This window comes from Catharus ustulatus, chromosome 23, assembly GCF_009819885.2.
Source record: "Catharus ustulatus isolate bCatUst1 chromosome 23, bCatUst1.pri.v2, whole genome shotgun sequence".
Classification (NCBI taxonomy): domain Eukaryota; kingdom Metazoa; phylum Chordata; class Aves; order Passeriformes; family Turdidae; genus Catharus; species Catharus ustulatus.
In genome coordinates this window covers 2,789,867-2,809,178 of record NC_046243.1, presented here as the reverse complement: position 1 = coordinate 2,809,178, position 19,312 = coordinate 2,789,867, and the positions used below count along the sequence as shown (strand labels likewise).

General features: G+C 41.3%; 1 protein-coding gene across 2 annotated transcripts; it reads right to left on the bottom strand.

Annotated features, from left to right (window-relative positions):
* Window positions 1-352: 352 nt before the first annotated feature.
* Window positions 353-19,304, bottom strand: NBR1 (NBR1 autophagy cargo receptor). 2 transcript variants are annotated; one of them, XM_033078708.1, is made up of 21 exons: window positions 19,131-19,304; window positions 16,925-16,987; window positions 15,587-15,605; window positions 15,188-15,210; window positions 14,200-14,397; window positions 13,625-13,699; window positions 12,323-12,537; window positions 10,565-10,729; window positions 9,892-10,098; window positions 9,084-9,243; window positions 8,290-8,577; window positions 7,847-7,999; window positions 7,319-7,394; window positions 6,891-7,001; window positions 5,916-6,107; window positions 5,662-5,796; window positions 4,703-5,057; window positions 4,331-4,428; window positions 3,705-3,774; window positions 2,933-3,038; window positions 353-2,586 (listed from the first exon to the last, which is right to left on the bottom strand). In XM_033078708.1, exons 1-21 carry the CDS (start codon window positions 19,287-19,289, stop codon window positions 2,413-2,415), a joined length of 3,042 nt encoding a protein of 1,013 aa, XP_032934599.1. In that variant the 5' UTR covers window positions 19,290-19,304; the 3' UTR covers window positions 353-2,412. The 2 variants fall into 2 exon arrangements, with proteins under 2 accessions (XP_032934599.1, XP_032934600.1); XM_033078709.1 differs by having other exon boundaries at window positions 353-2,583; window positions 19,131-19,272.
* Window positions 19,305-19,312: the final 8 nt, after the last annotated feature.

The window sequence follows — 19,312 nt, the reverse complement described above, 5'->3', positions numbered from 1 at the left end:
GGGCGGAGATTCGGGGGCGGGGCCGGGACGAGAGATGGGCGGGGCCTGCCGCGTGACGCCACCTGGGTGGGCGGGGCCTGGCGGTGCCTGCTGAGCACAGAGCCGTGATCGATGCAGTCCTGGGAGAAGGGGCTGGGCCGTGCAAATGCTCCTCAAGCAAAGCGGAAAGGCGCTTCCCTCTGCAGCAAAGGCGGCGAGCTGAGGTACCCCGCCTGTTGCGGGTACAGAGCCCTCCCAGTCCCGTTTCTGTCCCCGGCCATGCCCAGCCCTGTGCTCCCGGCAGGGCCGAGGGAAAGGCCAGAGTCCCCATCCCAACCCCTGTGCTCGCCCGAAATAAGATACAGAGGTCACATGTGCTCTATAGAATATATTATAAATTATATCATGCATCCATTAACAAAATATACAAAGCCAACAGAAATGTATCTATCGTAAGCCTGAGCATACAGCATCTAAACTCTAGTAAAAAGTAAAGAGAACAGCATCTCGCCCTTGCCGTTTCAATCCATAGTGAAGTGTTCCTCCCCAAAGGTTTTCGTTTTGTATTTTATAGAACACAGCAGCATTCTGAGTAGGAAGGTACACACAGCAAACATGGGTCCTGCTGGGCCTCACAGAGCCAAGCAAAAACCACACCATGGTTCAAAGTGCCATCAGCTTCTGCATTGCACCCCTGTCCTTTCCTCCTCCTTGTTCCAGAGTTGGCATTAGTCAAAAGATACTCAAAACAACACACCTGAGTTAAGGTGGGAAGTTACAGAAGGAGATTTAACTGGTCCACAGCACACAGTTGTACTAGTGTACAGAGAGATGGGAAACACTGCAAAATACTTCTACTGTATTTCAAAATAAACATTTAAGAGTATATCTTCCACAATCTATAAAAATAGGTTTAAAATGGAAGTGGTATGATACATTTGTTTTCTTGACCTATTTTAATGGTATTTTATCTTTATGGGTTCTAAGTCTTTTAAAAAATTACTGATAACTGGTCAGCCACAATACTGACACTGCTTCAGCTATACTGTGACAAAACACTGGGTTGAAGCAGGAGTAATATAAAACATTTTAGAATCAATGGTCTCTTACTGCAGCAAGGAAAAACATTTACTTGAAAGTAAGAACAAAGCCAACACTGTCACCTGCTGAGGGAGTGAACTCTGAGAAGTTATCTATGGACACCCCACTGCATAGCAGTGTCTGGTAATGTTTCTGTCATTCTTCAGAATCAAATCTCTCAGCACATTTAGAAGGGAATTCTTAGATTTCCAAATTATATATAGGCATCTAAAAATCTTATGAGAAAAATTAATTCTACAGATGTGGCTACAGAAACACAGGACCAGCTAAAACCATCAGAGGACACTGTACATTTGAAAGTGCTTAAGTTAATGCATTTTTCAAACTCTAATGTAAAGTTATGTGATCCCTGCTTCAAGCATTCTTTCCATGCCTAAACATTACCAAAATTTGTACTCCAGTTCAGGTCTGGGTTCCTATACATTCTTGTATTTTTTATGTGGTATTAACAGAGTAAAATGGTTGCACTATAGTGAAAAAAGGTAATGGTCAAATTTTTAATATTTTTAAAAAGAGCCTGTAAAGATTCCTAGAAAAGCCTTTTTTACCCTTACAATCTGTTTTTAACAAAATATTTTATGTAGGTTATACTTCTACTGTTAAAGATCTGGTGTGCACTATCATTACTGGTTCAATTGCTGGTGGTAATTCTCCTGCTTCATTCTGCTACAACAAACAACAACTTGACTGGTATTCATCAGTTTAACTGCAGTTAGTCTTTCAGACTTTTGAAAAGTCCTTTGCTTCAAGATGGCTTTCCTCTATGAGTAAGTTCTTTTTCTTAGAATAATTTGTAAGATTTAAACTTGTCACTTTACTATAACACATTGGAAAACCAATTACTAAATCCTCAGAAGAAACAAAAAAACTCCTACTTTCAGGCATCTCTTGGAAATTAAGCAGGACTACATTTTACAGCAGCATTTTACATTGGTTTCTATTCCAAAGCTAATAAGCCAAGAAAAAAATTCCAGCTGCCTAAAACAATGTGTATACACAATAAAATGGGAAGTTCTCATCTGGGTACAAAGTTTAGTTCTACATGATTCCCTGGTAAAAGGATTTGATCTGAAATCAGAGATTTAAAAAGACTACTCATTTAACTACAAGGTCCAAATAAAAACTGAAATTCTGGTATCCATTTCAAGAGATGCCACAAGGGTTGTTTGACATTTCCATGAGGGGAAAGAAAAAAAAAAAGTCAAATGCTCAAAGAAAAGCTGAAGTTTTAAGTCAAACCTCCAAACAGCACTGAGGAGCAGCATTGCTACTCTTGCAATCTTTAATTAGAGTTTACTCAATGAAGACTATTCCTCTCTCCAAGCAGCAGGTTTAGCACCTACTGCACCAGTCTCTGTTGCTGATCTGAAGCAATTCAGTCACCACTTCAATCATGTTATTGTTGTGCTTCTTCAGCAGCCTCAGGTTTAACTGCCTGTCACAGAATCCCATCTCACACAGGCTGGACAGCAGAGCAGCAGTCTGCTCTTCTGGAGCTGCAGGCTGCTGAAAACAACAGACAGTAAGATAAGCTAAAAATGGTCATTTATTTTTTGCCATTTGAACAGAATCAAACTCAGCCACAGAGGCTCTTCTGGCCCCATTTAAACCATTTATAATCCCTTCAGTGCTCACTTACAAAGGTGAGTTACTACTCTTGCATGATGCTTCCATCCCTATGGCATGGGGAGTCTGCTGAGAGCAGCAAACCTCAAAGGGACACTATCAAACTTAACATTTTACTCTTACATTAACTCCAATATAGAATATTGATACACTTAAAACACAAACACCTATAAATTTAAGGTTGTCATTCCATGACACTCACATAGCACATAGGAAGGACATTCACCTGTTCAATAATGGGTGGTCCAGCAAATAATGCTTTGTAGGCAGAAGCAGCTACTGACAAAGCTCCTTTCACGAGTTCTCCTGCAATGCTGCTTCCTTGAGGGTACCTGTGAAGAGACCAGGTCAGTACAGCCAAGGGTTTGTTTCAGTGAAATGCAAGTCACAGCCTGTTATAAGGCAAGGATTGCTGGAGACAACAGCCTGTCATCCAAAGGAATCAGCAATGTTTGGGAACTGAGCTATACATTCCTTTTTCTTGACACCTATTAAATTGTGGGTGTATGCTTTCCATGAAATGACCTTTTGTAAAGAGTTCTCATCTAGAGGAGAACATACCCACATGAAAGCTGTGCCCTGACACATCCATTCAGGGTAGGGTAACTTCTTTTTGTTTTCTATGAATACTGAAGTTACTTAATATTCTACTCAACATTTTGACTTAATTCTCCAGTCTCAGTATTTTAAGACAACTTTATAGCTAGCTTCTAAAATCCCCATTCTAAGACTCCTGAGATATTTCAGGAAAAACCCCCACAGAATTTTAGAAGCATTCAACTTGAGCTCTTCATTAACTTTGGTTTGCCAGTTCTGTGTCTTTTTCAATTGTGCCCAAGTAGAAACCAAGATCTTATGAAAACATTGCATGTTTGCTTTAAGAAGGGAGGCCTCTCTCCAAATTAATGACTACATGAAATCTGTAGGCCAGAGGTGTCTAATTAAGCTGTTCTCAGTCTAAAATAGTGTTTGTCAAATCAGAGCTTCAGCCTCATTACCTCGGGTACTCTGAGAACTTAGTGAGAAATGCAGAAGATCCTGGCCCATGATTATCTTCACCACTGGGTTCTGGAAGAGGAAGACAAATGTCAATGTGCCCATTTAATGACAATTAAGCTGTAGAAATGCAACACATACATGAACAGAAAAAACTGTGTCTTGGTACAACACTAATGCTCCAAGTTTAGTTATGCAGACCAGGTATCCAGGATTGTCACTGCAGTGAAAGCAGTCAGAGCATTTTCAGAACCATGAGACTGATTCATCAGAGGTGTTTAACACAAGAGGAACTCTTGTAGGACTCTACAGTCTCAGTGACTGTAACAGCAGCTTAAATACACAGCTCATTAATTCCAGAGCAAGGTAATTTTCCAGGTGCCTGTAAGTACTTTGGAGTATCCTCTTACCATTTCCCATAATAGATGCTCTTAACTGATCCACAAAGCCAATTATTTCTTTATTTGAAATATCCATATAGCAGAAGTTCAACACCCAGAGAAAAACTAAAATCTTTACTTGGGAGATTTCTGCTCTCCTCAAGGGAAATGAGACATCAAATTCAATACTAGGCATAATGAACAGGTGATAGCAAAAGTCTGCACCCTTTATTAAATAATCTCAATACCTTGGTTTTGTATTTGATCATGAGGAGCAGAAGAGATATTCTCTGAAGCTGGTGTGTTTGTTTCTTGGAAGGTAGAATTCTGAAGAGATGAAAGATTCCTGAGAACATAAGGCAAAAACATCACTACTTTATTCTACAAGTACACACATAAACGAATCACAATCAACAGAAAAAAGGAAACACTTCACATCCTCTCTTGCACTCACCTAAATCAATGAGTGCAGGCTGTATAAAAAGCTGCAGGATTTAAGAACATTTACCTCAGTGTATGACAAAACTTATGTTACAACAATTCTGTTTGTGAAGCACCAGACCTTGCAGACTCCTCAGCAATACCACCATGCCCACTTTGTTCTTGTCCCCAGATCATACCTTTGTGCCTGGGGTAAGCTGTCCACAGTCTCTGGGGTTAATGGTACTGCAGCCAGTGTTTGGGAAGTTGTCAGTGTATCACTGACCCTCTGGATCTGTGGCTGGCTTCCCCCTTCTGGGTCCTCTGCTGCTGTTTCAGGTTCTCCTGCCTTGTCTACACCAGGCTGAGAAAGAGCTGAACTGTACATGGAGTCACCCAAGGGTCGACTGGTGTCAAAGCACTCAGGGAGGATGATGATATAATCCTCTGAGGAAGCAGAGGAGCACTGACTCTGAACATCATCTTTATCATCTTCCTCTTCATCACCAGTACCACTATGGGGGCTTGTGCTCTCATCAGACAGTGGAAGGTCCCCTAGCAGGAAAAAAGTGAGGTATGAACCATTGTCCATTTGTATGAACAACAGCAGAGACAGAATTGTTCCACTTGTAAGAGACAAGTATTTAGAAACAACTGTTAAACCTTAGCTGCTGCCATTACTGGTGTCATTTTCCCTGTTGTGGGGAGGGTGCAGTGTGAAAGAGTAGCAGATCAATGTTAAGCCTATGCAAACACAGTGCTGGTATTCATGCTTACAGAAAAAAAAGGAGTCAGAGCTATACAGAGAACTTACACTGCAGTTTTCAGCTCCTAAATTCCACACATTAGAAAAAGGATAAAAATATTTCAAGCTATGTGTACAAAATATGGAGGCACCAGTCATGTATAACATATGAGCACTTACTTCAATACCCAATTGGAACCTTTTGGTCTCAATTTCACTTCTTTAAAAACTAGCTGTTAAACTAGCTGCTTGTTTAAATAATGACATCAACTTTCTGATGTAATGATTCTCACAACTGGGACCATCTAATGATTCTCTTCATCTAGTGAAGATCAGTTTCCTAGAACAGCATCAGATATTCTTACACATGATTTTTTTACAGCTTCATCTCGCATTCAAAGCCATTTTACTTACCACAGGAATTTTCTGTCACTGGTTCTGACTGATGAATCTTTGCTTCCTTTTTGGAAGTAGAATTACTATTTATCACAGGAGATTCTTCACTTATCATATTGCAACTAAAGGTTTCTTGCAATGTTTGCAAAGAGTCTAATAAAACCAATCAGAAAAAAAAAACCAATTAAATGGTATCAACCACCTGAGCTGAGCAATTTGTGTCTCATGTCTGACTGCAAACAAGTCAAGCCAGAGAAGGCAGCAGCACTTACTCTGGAGAACTTTTGGGGTTTTTTGTGGGGGTTTGTGGTCAGGTGCAGCATCCAGAGTCAGAGAACGAATTACAGTTTCACAGACAAATTGAGTCCCACTCATATCTTCTTCCCCTTCCTCCTGGTTCAATGCATGTTCAGCTTTCACTTTCACCACAGGAGAGTCCACAGAGAGGCAGCCTTCTGCCATTCCTTGGAAAGGGAAACACAACAGATTTTATCCCCACAACAAGGAAATGGAACTGTAAGAAGAATTTTTTAGACTAGGCATAGCTAATAGTGACTCCATGTGTTAATTCCTTCTAAAAATTGACAGATTTTTGAATTCAGCTCAAGTTGAATGCAAACATGATTGAGAAGTATGGGGAGCACACCTGGAGTGCTTGGAGTATTACCTGGCCTATAAAGGGCAGATTGTTCATTCTCCCAACAATTCTAGTGGGCAGACAAATCAGAAGAATTTGAAAGGACTTTATACAAGGGCAAGCAGTAACAGGACAGCAGGGAATGACTTTAACATGGAGGAGGGTTTATTAGATCAGGTATTAGGCAGAAATTCTTCCTTTTGAGGGTGGTGAGGCCCTGGCACAGAGTGCCCAGAGAAGCTGTGGCTGCCCCATCCCTGGAATGTCCAAGGCAAGGCTGGACAGGGCTTGGAGCAACCTGAGATAGGGGAAGCTGTCCCTGCTCATGGCAGGGAGGGATGGAACTGAATGATCTTTAATGTCCCTTACAACCCAAACCATTCTGGGATTCTATGATTTCCATTTCCAAATCTATATATATATTATGCTCCAACCTTTATAATTACTAGTGTAGTGTCACACTCCAGGTCTATGAGCCAAACAACTTTTTTTTTTTCCCCAAAGAAATGGAAGACAGAAGTTACAATTCCTTTTAGACATCAGTGTGCTGACTACACAGAAGTGACAACATCCTCCCTTCACCCCCAAGCTCCTCAGGACTGCTGCTTACCAGGCACTAGTTTAAATCCACTGCCCTCGTTCTCCTCCTCTATCTGACCTAAGCCAGGTTTCTCCAGCAAGGGGCTGTCACGTGGCAGAGGGGACATGCATGGAGTCATGTCTGGAAAACACAGGGAGCAAAGATAATTGGCACTGAAGGAGAAGCAGCCTTCATGAGGTAACATTTTTTCAAGTTATTCTTTTTAAGGGACATTCTTTCAAGACTGAAGAAACTTAAGTTATTTTGTAAGATAATCTGGTGGAACAGACAACTAGCTTTTCATTACTCTGCCACTGAGTGTGCAAAGAAAATGGCAGCATTCCTCAACATATGGAATGTTATGTTCTTGGGGAAATGAAGGTGAATAGAAGCCAAGACTGAAAACCACAAAGGATAGCTGTCTGTGCTTGAGAGCACACAGAAGACAGGAGCCTTACCAACAGGAGTATTGTGTGGCACTCGCTCCAATTCCTGCACAATATTAATGTCCAACAGCTCAAAGGACAGCAAATCCTACAGGAAAAAAATCACACACAATTTCCATGAGCAAACTCTGCAAATGAATCAGATCTGCACTTGGCAGCACAGATCCCACTGATGCACAAATAACACTTTGTTCCTCAACACAACCTCAGGGGGCAACATAAGTTACATCACTGAATATGGTGCACAAATCAGGGCAGCAAGGGACAAAGCTAAAAACTCCCTTGTTAAGGACAGAGAAAAACTCAATGCTGACTCTTTTTTGTGAATCTTAATCTGTCCTACACACACCTTCCACATAATGACAGTGCCAAATACCAGTTTGAGAAAACAGCTCTGCTATATAAAATGCAATGTACTCTTTCTGAAAATAGAGTGGCCATTTTTAGAGCTCAGAAGTTTTATTCTTACAAATGTCTGCCTATCCAGATATCAAACCTAAGGTGGTTTGCTTTGTATCAACCTGAATTTTAGCACTTTACCTGTGCAGTGAGGAGATCAACAGATGGGATATAAAATTCTCTCTCACTTGGCAGATTTTTGATCTTTAAAGGAACAGTTGGCAGAGGTATTTCAGTCTGCTCTGCAACTTCACCTATCAGTTGAGCACCTGTTTCTGTCTTTAAGGAAGCATCCTGCAAAAACAAAGAAACAGAAGCCCCTTAGCCACAGTAAATAAAACATCACATGAAATCTAAATAGCTGCAACAGACCGACAGCTAATGTCATGCCTGTCAAAGAACAACTACTTTAGAACTTATAAATGCAATATATGTTGTATTTCTTCTCTATTAAAAATAAAATTTAAAAGCAAACAGCTAAAAGAATCCCCCTGAATAGTTAGCTAGGAATACTATGCCAAATAATACACAATGCTCCTTCTAGGCAGTTCTGAACTGCCCCAAATACCAGGTGAGTGACTTGCCTGCTTGGTTCTGGAAGCTCCACTCTTCTGACAGGAGTCAGAATCCTTCCAATCACTTTCTATGTAGTCAGCAGCTGGAGAGGGATCCACAACAATACTGCACCAGATCCTTGGCCCAAACTGCTCCCCTCTGTGTGACAGTCTCCAGTGAGAAGTGTAAGTTCCTTCTATGTTGGGAGCTACAAACTCAACTGAAACAGTTCCTACTTGTCCAGATGGAAGGGATGGCACTAACACATCTTTTTTCTCAGAAGATGCCAAGGTCAGATTCCCCCACATAAGTTTCAACTGAAATACACAACAGAAAAAGCCAAAAGTTAACTTCTCAAGCTTCTCTGCAAAGTGTGGGCAGCAGGAAGCAGAGTTCCTCTGCTGAAAGGCCTTGTAGATCCCAGGCATGGAGAAGATTGGCTGCTAGGACACATCCTCACATCAGTCACTACCAACACAAAGATATCCCCATCTTCCAACACAAATGCAGCCACTCACAGAACAAAGGGGTTTGGAGGCCAGAAAAGCAACAGAGGAGTTGTAAACAGGGTCAAGCTGCACCATTATAACGTGGGGGACATACAATTAATGGGAAACATGATCAGTGAGGCTATTCTGAATTGTTTTCTTCCTATAGGTTACACTTGTAAAGAGTACCTACACAGCTTATTGCCCCAGAATTTCCAGCTGTGAATCAACAGGCCAAAGGAAATATTAAACCAGGTCCTACCAGAGAATTCACATACAAATGTTATCATCCTGAATGATTTGAGTGTGCAGAAGGAAGAGCAAAGGTAAGATACCTTTGTGTCTGAGCTCCATTCCACGTTGCCAGTATTTTTCATTCTCCAGTGTTTGATAAACTTTGTTCCTGGTTTCAAGTGAGTACCATCAGGTAAATTCTCATCCACAAATACTGCACTTAGTGTTGGGACAATTGCTTGGAAGGGTTGATTAGGGCTCCTGGGATTGGAGAGAGGAAATAAAAAAAACCCAAAATACACAAAATTGAAGAAGTTCAGCTGCTTATTAATGTTAATTTGGCTTTTAAATGCCTTAAATTAAAAGGATGAATTAAAGAAACAAACTATACAAGTCTTACACTGCACATTCATAAACTCAAAGGGAGTGGGAAATGCAGAGCAGCTGCCTGCAAAGTCTGCTGTGCAATGAACCTCAGCTTGACAGCACATTAAAAAAAAGCAAAATTGCACTGAACATAAATATACAGAATGTACTTGACTTTATGCAGACACACTTAATAAAGCAGGAAGATAGAGAATTTTTTAAAACTAGCAGCAATATTAATTTATGCTGTATGAGCATACATGTGTATGTATAAACCTAAGCACTACCCTTCCTCCTAAATCTACATAAATCACTAAGTTTCTGGTAATAACCATCAGTCACTTTTTTCCTTTCTCCTACACTCTTCAATTAAAAATATTCTACCTTGCAAATCACATTTAGACAAAATTCTCACACAGTCAAATGACAAATCATACTTCAAATGAGCAATTTCATAACCTCCCTCCTGTTACTTTAACTTGGTGTCATAACAAAAGGCCAGACAGCACAACTACCAGATGCTCAGTTAACAACAAGCCTTACAAGAAGTTATTAGGCTGGAGACTCTCAGATTTCAGAGCAGCTGAGCCATTTGTTTCCAATACATGGATAGAGTTCCACAGATGAATTTTCCTGTGCAATTTTAGCTGCTTTTTGAGCTCTCGGACCTCTGCTTTTCGCTGTTTCTTTTCTGCTCGCAATCTTTGCTTCTCTGCCTTCAGAAATCTTTTGTCCATCTGTTTCTGGAGCCTGCAAAGGGATTAACACACCTTATTACATTAAACTGATCAGAATTCATCTTTAGCCAACACAGTCTCAAGGGAACCCTTTGGGAAATACCCCATGCTTCTAGACTGGGTACCAAATGATTTCAAAAGAACATTCTCACTGTTGTTTTGAGGAAATACTTTGAATGGTCTTTGAAAGAACAAAAAGAGGCAGACACAGAATGCTCAAAAAAAAAGCAACCTCTCAAAGTTTACTACCCATCTATGACACAAAAGTCTTTTCTACTTTGCTATTGAACACACTGTGAGATTTATGCCTTAGCCCCTTTATAAGTATGTAGCTATTTTTAGCTACTCACAATAAAGTTTAAGCACCATTTCCATTTCTCATTATCTCTAAAATAAAATCTGAATCTCAACTCCAACACAGGTGTTTCCCTTTGCACTCAGGACCATCTTGGCAGGTACTGACAGGTGCCAACATTTACCTGACTTGCTCCAGAGTGGCAGGCAGGCGTGGGGACAGCTCTGCCAGGCTGTAATTGTCAGTGACACAGGGGATGGGTCTGCGCAGCTTCAGCAACACATGGTTTGGGTCGTGTGCATATGTTCCTGCTTCACACTCCTCACAGATATTGTAGGCTGGACAAAGGCTGCCAAGCAGAAAACACAGAAGGTTACCAAGAGGTAAAGGATTTCTGCAGAGAAATAACTTTGTGTCATGCTACCACTGTAAGCAGCTCCCAAGTGACAGCAGCTGGATGTCCCACAGATCAGTATTTGGAGCCATACCTACATGATTATCTCTCTTCTTGGCAAAACTGCAACACACTTCCCACTTCTTTGAACACACATTGAAAAAAGTTGATGCTTCTTTTAGTACAAGTGACTAAAATTGCTGCTACAAAGGACAAAACGTTTTACCAAAATCCAGTGCCAGAAACAGCACCACACTTAATGAAAATACAGAGGCTAAATCAACAAGCATCCAGGGATGCAAAGCAGATTGCTCCTCCAGGAACAGGGCTGATAAAAACCAGACTGTCATCTTCTGCCAGCAAGGAAAAAAAGATCCAAAGAAAAACTCCTGTTGGCATTTCACCCACTGCTTCTGCCTAGTCCCAAAATGCTGATCATTACAGCAATTGACTCAGTCAAATCAAACTCTCACTTTTAACACCTCACTTAAGACATTCATCAAAATCTATTTCATATTATTAGACACACAACAGTGCAATCATTAAAAAAGAGTATGACCTGCCTTAGTCTCACTGACTTCTCAGAACCAAGCAAACAACTATTACAGACTAGTGGTTCCAAGTCTTGTTTAAACTTCTGTTTAGTTAACCAAACAAAACATTTTCTGTTACAATTACTGCATGTCCTATGCAGATAAGATAAAGAATTGAGAACACAGTGTTGTAAACTTCTCTCATTTTAACAATCACTGGTGCATCTGGTTGTTGCTTGGGGTGCTAGCAGGTAAAGAAGCAAGAAGGGCCTTTGCAGGGGTTTCACAGAGATGTTTATCTAGTTATGCTCAGTCCCTGGTTCAGAGAACAAAGGCAAAGGGCCTTGAGAGGGTCCAGATTAAATACATGGGATGAGCAGGGAAGAAGCAACAGAGACCAATTACCAGGGGATATGGGGGTGTCACAAGGGGGGGCTTAGGGCAAAGGGCCAACATGGAAACAGGGTGGGAGTGACCAAAGACTGAGGGACACGGAGAGGGGCATGGGGCTGACCCAGGAAACAGAACAGGAGTTGCTTTGGTTGGATAGAACAGGATTGTTATCAAGGAGAGGCAACAGAGAGGCCTCTCATGTTCCCTAACTGGGAATGCCTTCAGAGTTTCCACAAATCACCTTTTCTCAAAACACTGTTAACCTTGCTTTTATACAGATAAAGTCTAGTGACCACAGGAGAGAACATCAGCTATGGGTGAGACACACAGCAGACATACTGAAGTGTACAGCAAGCTGCGGGTTAGGAACCTAGAGAGAGATGCAGAGTCCCTCCCAGGCTGTGCTGCCAGGCTCTCCACACTCCCAGCCCTAGAGACAGAGTTGCAGAGTTCCTCCCAGGCTGTGCAGCCAGGCTCCCCACACTCCCAGCCCTAGAGACAGAGTTGCAGAGTTCCTCCCAGGCTGTGCAGCCAGGCTCCCCACACTCCCAGCCCTACAGGAGAGTTACAGAGTCCCTCCCAGGCTGTGCAGCCAGCCCCCCAACCTCCCAGCACTCCCCACCTGCACTGGTAGCGCACCCCAACGATGGGGGCCTGGCAGCTGCTGCAGGCCATCAGCCAGTCCCAGTCACCCTGGCTGCCGCTCCCCGCCGGGCTCTGCGGGGCTGCTGTAACCGAGCTCTCTCCAAAGTCTGCAGGCTGATGGTGATGAACAAGCTTCTCATACAGCTTCTGCTCCAGCCTCTCAACAGTCTCCTTAACTACTTGTTCCCTGAACTGGAAAGAAATGAAAGCAGTCAGGAATGTGCTTCAGCCATTACGTTTGAAAAGCTGAGTTACATTGTCACAAGACTCCCAATGTGTCAGTAGTCATACACTACTTCACAATCATTTCCCCTACCCCAGCACACTCTACATAAAATTCTACAAATACCACATTCCTCAGAGAAGAGGACTCTTATTTTAGAAAATACCAACCCAGAGTTTTTAAGAATGCAAGTTAAAAATCACATATTTGTGCCTACAATATTGTTTTTCTTCCATAAGCTTGCATGAAGGGAAGGAAACTCATCTCCAAAACAATTCCCACAACTCCCAAACCCCTCTGGACTCTCTACCCTTAAGTTTTGATTTGCCTATCAGTGATGTTCTAAACATAACCATGAACTTCCCCTATTTTTAGTTTGTATAAATAGGTGGCAAAGGAAAGAAGACTCTAGAGAAAAACCTTAAAGATAAACACACATAGTTTCAAGAATCTGCTAGCTAATGAATTCTTTGCAGTGATATCAAACTGCTTTTCAGTGATAAAAATTTTATGTTGTTTATTAGCTGCTCAAAACAAGTTAACATCCACATCTTAATCTGCAGTTTATTGTCAATGCCTTCCTGAAAGTATTTTCTCAAAGTGAACAGTCAAGAAAAGCAAGGTCATCAAATATTCTGCTTTCAATCACAGGAAATCAAAAGTATTGCCCTGCTGAAACTGGGCAATCAAGAGCCTACAAGAGCAACACTGCTCTGTGCTCTCCCACAGTGAGAGCTCTGGAATTCCTATGGCTGCCTGGAGAGCCACAAGGATTCTGTTACGGGTTATGGGAGCTACTTAAAACCACACTCAAACTAATCAAATCCATAAACTAAACATTCCACTTTCCACAAGTGGTATGGATCACGTTTATGGTTCTGGGGTTTTTTAACTACACTGCAGACATAGTTTGACTCCAGTTCTCATTAAGATCCTGGCCACAAGTGCTGATGGAAAGAGTGTCCAGATGTCTGGAGTCAGGCATCACAAGATCTCTTCCAGGTACAACTTATTATGTATTTAAGTACACCAAAACCTGCAAGACAGTACACTTACTGTTTCCAAGTAGCTAGTAAACCATTCTGGAGGATTTTCATTTGTGCTTTCTGTTCTGGTCTGATTTAACTTTTGCTGGGGGGGAAAAAGAAAAAAAGGTAGGCAATGTTGATTTTTTTTTTAAACTCTCAACACAGCAAGTTAACTGCTGAAATAGTTTCTAAGTGTCTTTATAGAAAATTATTTAAAATTCTTCAGAAAACAGTGAAATGGCACAAATTAGCCACTGACAGTTTCCTGACACATTTCTGCCTCATTAGCATTTGAGTGTAATTACACACCAAAGTCAACCAGGAGTTACCAGATGGCAATGAGGGCTTCAGGAGACAAATTGCTCAGTTTATCAAAATACTTAAGAATGGTCAACATGAAAGCACCTGCTTTAGTATTTCTAAAGACAGCACCAAATTATCCTCTTGAAAACATTCAATTTGGTGAGCTTTAACAGGTGCAGATAACTGAAAACAGAGATCAACTTCTGAACTCAGTTTTTATATATGGCTGAAGAGGACAATCAGTCTACAGAGTGAGTTACATTTCATAATTCTTTGTTTTAATGCAGCTCAGCTTCTTACCTGAATGGTCAGCTCCTCATTGTTTTTTAATTCTTCCTCTAACCCCTGAGCCAGCATGGAATAATGCAAAAGTGGTTTCTTCTCATCTTTAAGAAGCATCAGCTTTTCTGTAACTTTTTTTTCATGTAGTTGCAAAGCATGAGAAGAGTTCTTTTCATAGGCATTCATCTGGAGCTGATTTCCTTGTTTAACTGCAATCTAAATGAACAGTACATACATACACCATGTTTTCCACTTACAATCAGCATACAAAATCTGTAAAAATACAGAATTACACTACACTGGAGAGTTTGGGAACAGAGTGGGGAAAGACTAACAGACAAAAAGAAAAACTGAGAGAGATGCCAAGGTAGAGTCAGCTAATGTTCTACTTCTGAAAGGTACTAATATGTTTATTTAAAAGGTTATTAAAAGCCAAATAATGCAAATATCCTACTGGAATCTTTCAGCCTACAATAAAGTGTTCATAGCAGCCAGTAAACAACAGATTGTGTCCAGGAATTTATGATTATTTTGAAATTATTAAATTTGAAATTCAAGCCATGAGCCATTTCTGAAAGCCTTAATAATGCAAAACAAACATAAAGTAATGCAATTCTTATTCTGTCTACCTGCTTATAAAGCAACTAAGTTACTTTAATAAGTAACTCTAGTAAGTTTTAATGAAATCCTCTGGCAGCAGAATCTGTGTGGCAAGATGTTTGAAGGGTTTCACTAAAGCCCAATATTTCCAAGTATGGGATTACTGTTGAAGGGTTTGAGAAAGTCAGTCTCAACCAACCCACTGTTGCTCAGGGTCCTGAACCTAAGTTACAAAAACAAAGACCAACCAGGATGGAAGAAAAACATACTAAGACATTCAAGCTACTGTCCAAAGCTAGAAAACAGTTATTCTGTTTTCCTGGGCCAGATAATGTCATTTCTCAGACACACCAATTTTAATTGGAGAATGATGAATATATTGAGAAAAGTCAAAGAGCACATTTACCTTCAGAGCTTCTTCATATTCCTCTAAAGAAAAATAGAAAGAAATGTGAATGGCCCCTATCTCACACAACAGATGTAAGTTTAGCACACAGCACTTAGAAACCCTTACATGACAAGGGGCCTCCCCTACCTTCTGTAAATTCCCTTCAAATAGCAAAAAATTGTATATACAGCAATAAGGACATATTTTCACAGCTAAGAGCCACAACATTCCATTAATTTAGTCACTTCCAATTTGTTCCTATGGATCAAGAATTTTTTTCTTTAGGAAGAATTTTATGCCAAATCATATAAAAAATACAAAAATCAAAAAGCAAGCATTCCCAACTGCATTTTCAAAAAACACAAGCAACAGTTGGGCTCTCTTTTTTTATTTCACCTCAATAAAGCAGCAGCTCACCTTTGCTGTTCACAGAGACCTGCAAAGAGAAGGAACAGTGAGTGAGAATCACAGACACATTTGTGCAATTCTCATAAAACTAACATACTTCAGAATAAACATTTTATTCACAGCTTCTAAACACCAGTCCTTTAGGTATTTGTTATTGCTGTCATGTTTAATCATTACCCAGAGCTGTGGTGCTTTGAAGCAGCCCATGTTTTTACTGGATTGGCACAGGAGGTGGGGCTGGCACTGCTGGCACACAGAACAAACGTGCTCACCTCACAAAGTCACTGCCTGTCCCCCTGGGCTCACTGCACAACTCCAGAGCTTGGCCCCAGTTGCTTTAAATGCCAGTTAAGTGTTTCAAAAGACCCATTAAGTGTTTCATAAGCCCATTCTGCTACTTATTTATCAATTCTGCACATAGAAGCCACTAATACAAGAAGCTATTTAATCCCCACAGCATCACAGGATTCTGAACAATGTTTGCTCAGTATTTCAGGAAAAGCTTTCACTGATGCATTGTGTTAATATATTAAAAAGGTTGGAAAATAAGGGGAGAATCATTCTCTAAAAGGTTGTTGGAAGCTTCTTGGTATTTCCCCTTAGGGGAAAAAAGTAAGAACAAGAACTCCCACCCCATCTCATTGAGCTATAATCCAAGCAGTGAACACTGCATTTGCAAAAGGTCAATTCTGTGTGTGTTACATTCCCTTCTGAATCTCTAGATAAACAAAAATAATATGAGAGGCTGAGATTGTGCCAAGCAGGAAGTTACTCAACAAGGACAACTAGAAGTAACCAATTTGTTCTCTGAGTCAGTAATCTGCTTGGAGATTACAGCAATTGCATCAAGCAAGCAGAGGATTTGAGCACACCAGATCACTGAAGCAAACATATGCTAATGACAGGGGACCTACATTTTCCAGAGCAAGGAGTCTAGATTGAACAGACAGGGCTTTACCACAGCTGTAAACACAAATAGTCACAACTACTTCTCATTAGTAAACTACTCAATAGTAAATTGTAAATCACACTGATTCTTGTTCAAAAAAAGTTAAGTTTCTCAATAGAAACATTCCTCCCTCAGAGCACAGAGAATCACTGCCTGTTTCATCAGGGTGGGAAAAAGAAAGGCAGTAGCTTCTAAAAAAGGTATTTTAAAATATGTATGCTGGATTAAGAGTAAAACCACAAGACTATCAGGTTTTCTTATTAAAGGGGCAAACGTTCTCCCACCCCATTGCACAACAGACTCTCCGGAAGGACCCACTACAAATCATCACAAAGTCATTTCTGGCATCAGCCATTTTCAGCTGGCTCATTAGGAGGGTGGGGTGGCAGGTATTTTACCTCATCATTATCCTCATCAATGTATTTGATCTGAATGTTGTCCAGGCCAAATGAAACTTTAACCTGTAATGAAAAAAAAGAACACAAAACCATAGTGAGGCAGGATGACAGATGCCCTCATTAATAATGATTATTAATTGGAATAACATTAAACCCTTCTATCCCCTCCCTTCAGTTTCTCAGTTGAAGCAAACACTGTTTTACCAAATCCATTCCTCTGGAGCTGAACTCTTCCCAGTGCCTTCCCTCCAAGCTTTACTAACTTTCCCCAATGACAAGAATAAACACATTTCTTTCCTGTTGTACCTTGCTTGGTTAATGTTTACTCCAAAATAAATCATAACAACCCTCCCATTCTAAGAGGACAAGCTGAGGGTTAACAAACTCAGACATGGTAAACAATGCAAAATATGAAGGCAAAAACAAACAATCCCTAAACTCTATATTTTACATTAAAAAGCACCTGGAAGACAGCTCACATAGGTGATCAGCCTTTTTTCAGCTTATCAACACTCAGAGAACAAAGCTGAGCAGTTATTTGGCATTTTACATTAACAAGGCAGAACGAGCAGCACCAAATGAACCATTAAATTGAAGCAGTTGTTTGTATATGCTGAATCTTTGAGGCTCCTGTAAGTTTTTGTACCAGGTTCCTATAAAAGCTGTATTTTTCTCAACAGAAACTCCCTGAAACAACTGACCCATGTCCTGCTAGCCAGACCTAACAGAACAACAGCAGCAGCCCCAGCCAAGAGTGGCTGCCTGGGGAGTTACACAGGGACACAGGGCACACATGGACACAGCCTGCAGTGAACGTGCTCCAGGCAGGTTCTTCCAGCAACACATCCCAAATTCTTTCAGTGCAGTGAGAGAAGCAGCTTGTTTTGTCAGGAAAAAACCATGGTCTGTACATACATGGTCAGTACCACAGATTGTTCCCCTAAACTCAAGGCAGAATGAGAGCTCAGATTATCCCTAATAAGCATTAAGCACATTTAATAAAATATCAAAAACATAAAAAAGACACAAATTGAACTGACTCTCCCTTGAAACAGTAATTCACACAACAGAGACAGCCCGTGGTTCTGCCTTGGTTAGGGAAACACTGAAATAGAACACCACACCTTGAACAAACACACCCTGGCTCTCAGAATACCTAAGATTAAGGGCAGCACAGTGCTTACACAGTAATCTGCTTCCAGCTTTGATGCAAGCAGGATTCTGAGCAGCTCAGACATTCCTGCAGGGTCTGCTTGCACTGAGTATTTTCAGATTGGACCAGGGCCTCTTTCAGAGGACTTAAAATACAACAAGTGAAGATGATGCAGGTCAAACTTTGAACTTGAGCAATTCTAAAGCAAAACCCTGCTGCATTATACTGGAATAAACTAGCTATAAAAGAGCTGAAAGACAGAAAATAATACAGCAACAAGAGTTCTTCAGATGCAGCTTTGAAAGTAAGCTAAAAAAACAGAACAGTTGCCACAGAATTAATTAATAGTAATAGTAATAAAGTTAGTTTCATCATAGCCAAGAGAATTCTTACAACAGAATTTCACCCTAAGCCAATACAGAATCGTCAGTAAACAGCCCTGAAAATAAGCACCCAAACAAACTCTTAACTACACCAAGTGCATGATACACAGACCTTCCTAAGCACTGCCCACGCATGCACGGCCCGATCGGACACTGCTGATTCCAAACCAACACACAAAGCTCCGGGAACCAAACAAAAATCTATTAGTGACTCAGTACCCCAAAGAACACAGAAAAATCTTCAGAAAAGCAACAGACGTGTGTTACTTCACCATAGGTACTTCAATAAGAATAGGAAACAATAGGAATATGATGTATTTTACAGGGGGATACAGAGCCAAACCAAGTGTCCATACCTGTGGAAAAGGGCAAAGAACACAGCTAAGACCACCTGCTCATACAGAAAAAAAAAAGGCCCTTGAGAATCTTTTTCCAAACCAGGCCGTTCACGTCAATCTAAGCACACGGCAGGAGTAAACTACACTATTAAGGAAACAAAAAAAAATCAAGATCGCAGCAACTGGTATGAACCAGCAGTTCTAACAGCCTGTGAAACAGGGACACTGCCGCAGACGCTGGGCCCCCGAAGCCTCGCTGGCCGCGCCGGCCCCTCACCGAACCGGCTGCCCACGGCTGTGGACACCCCGCTCCGCCTCCCGCCCGCGCTCACCATGGCCTCCACATCGGCCCACGTCGTGTGCGCCGGGTCGGACACGAGGAAGGTGCGGGTGTCGCCGCGGCAGGTGACGCGCAGGGTGACCCGCGGCTCCATGGCGCGCTCCCGCGGGGCCGGGGGCAGCGGCGCCAGCGCTCCCGACAGGCACAACATGGCGGCCCGAGGGCGGCCGGCCC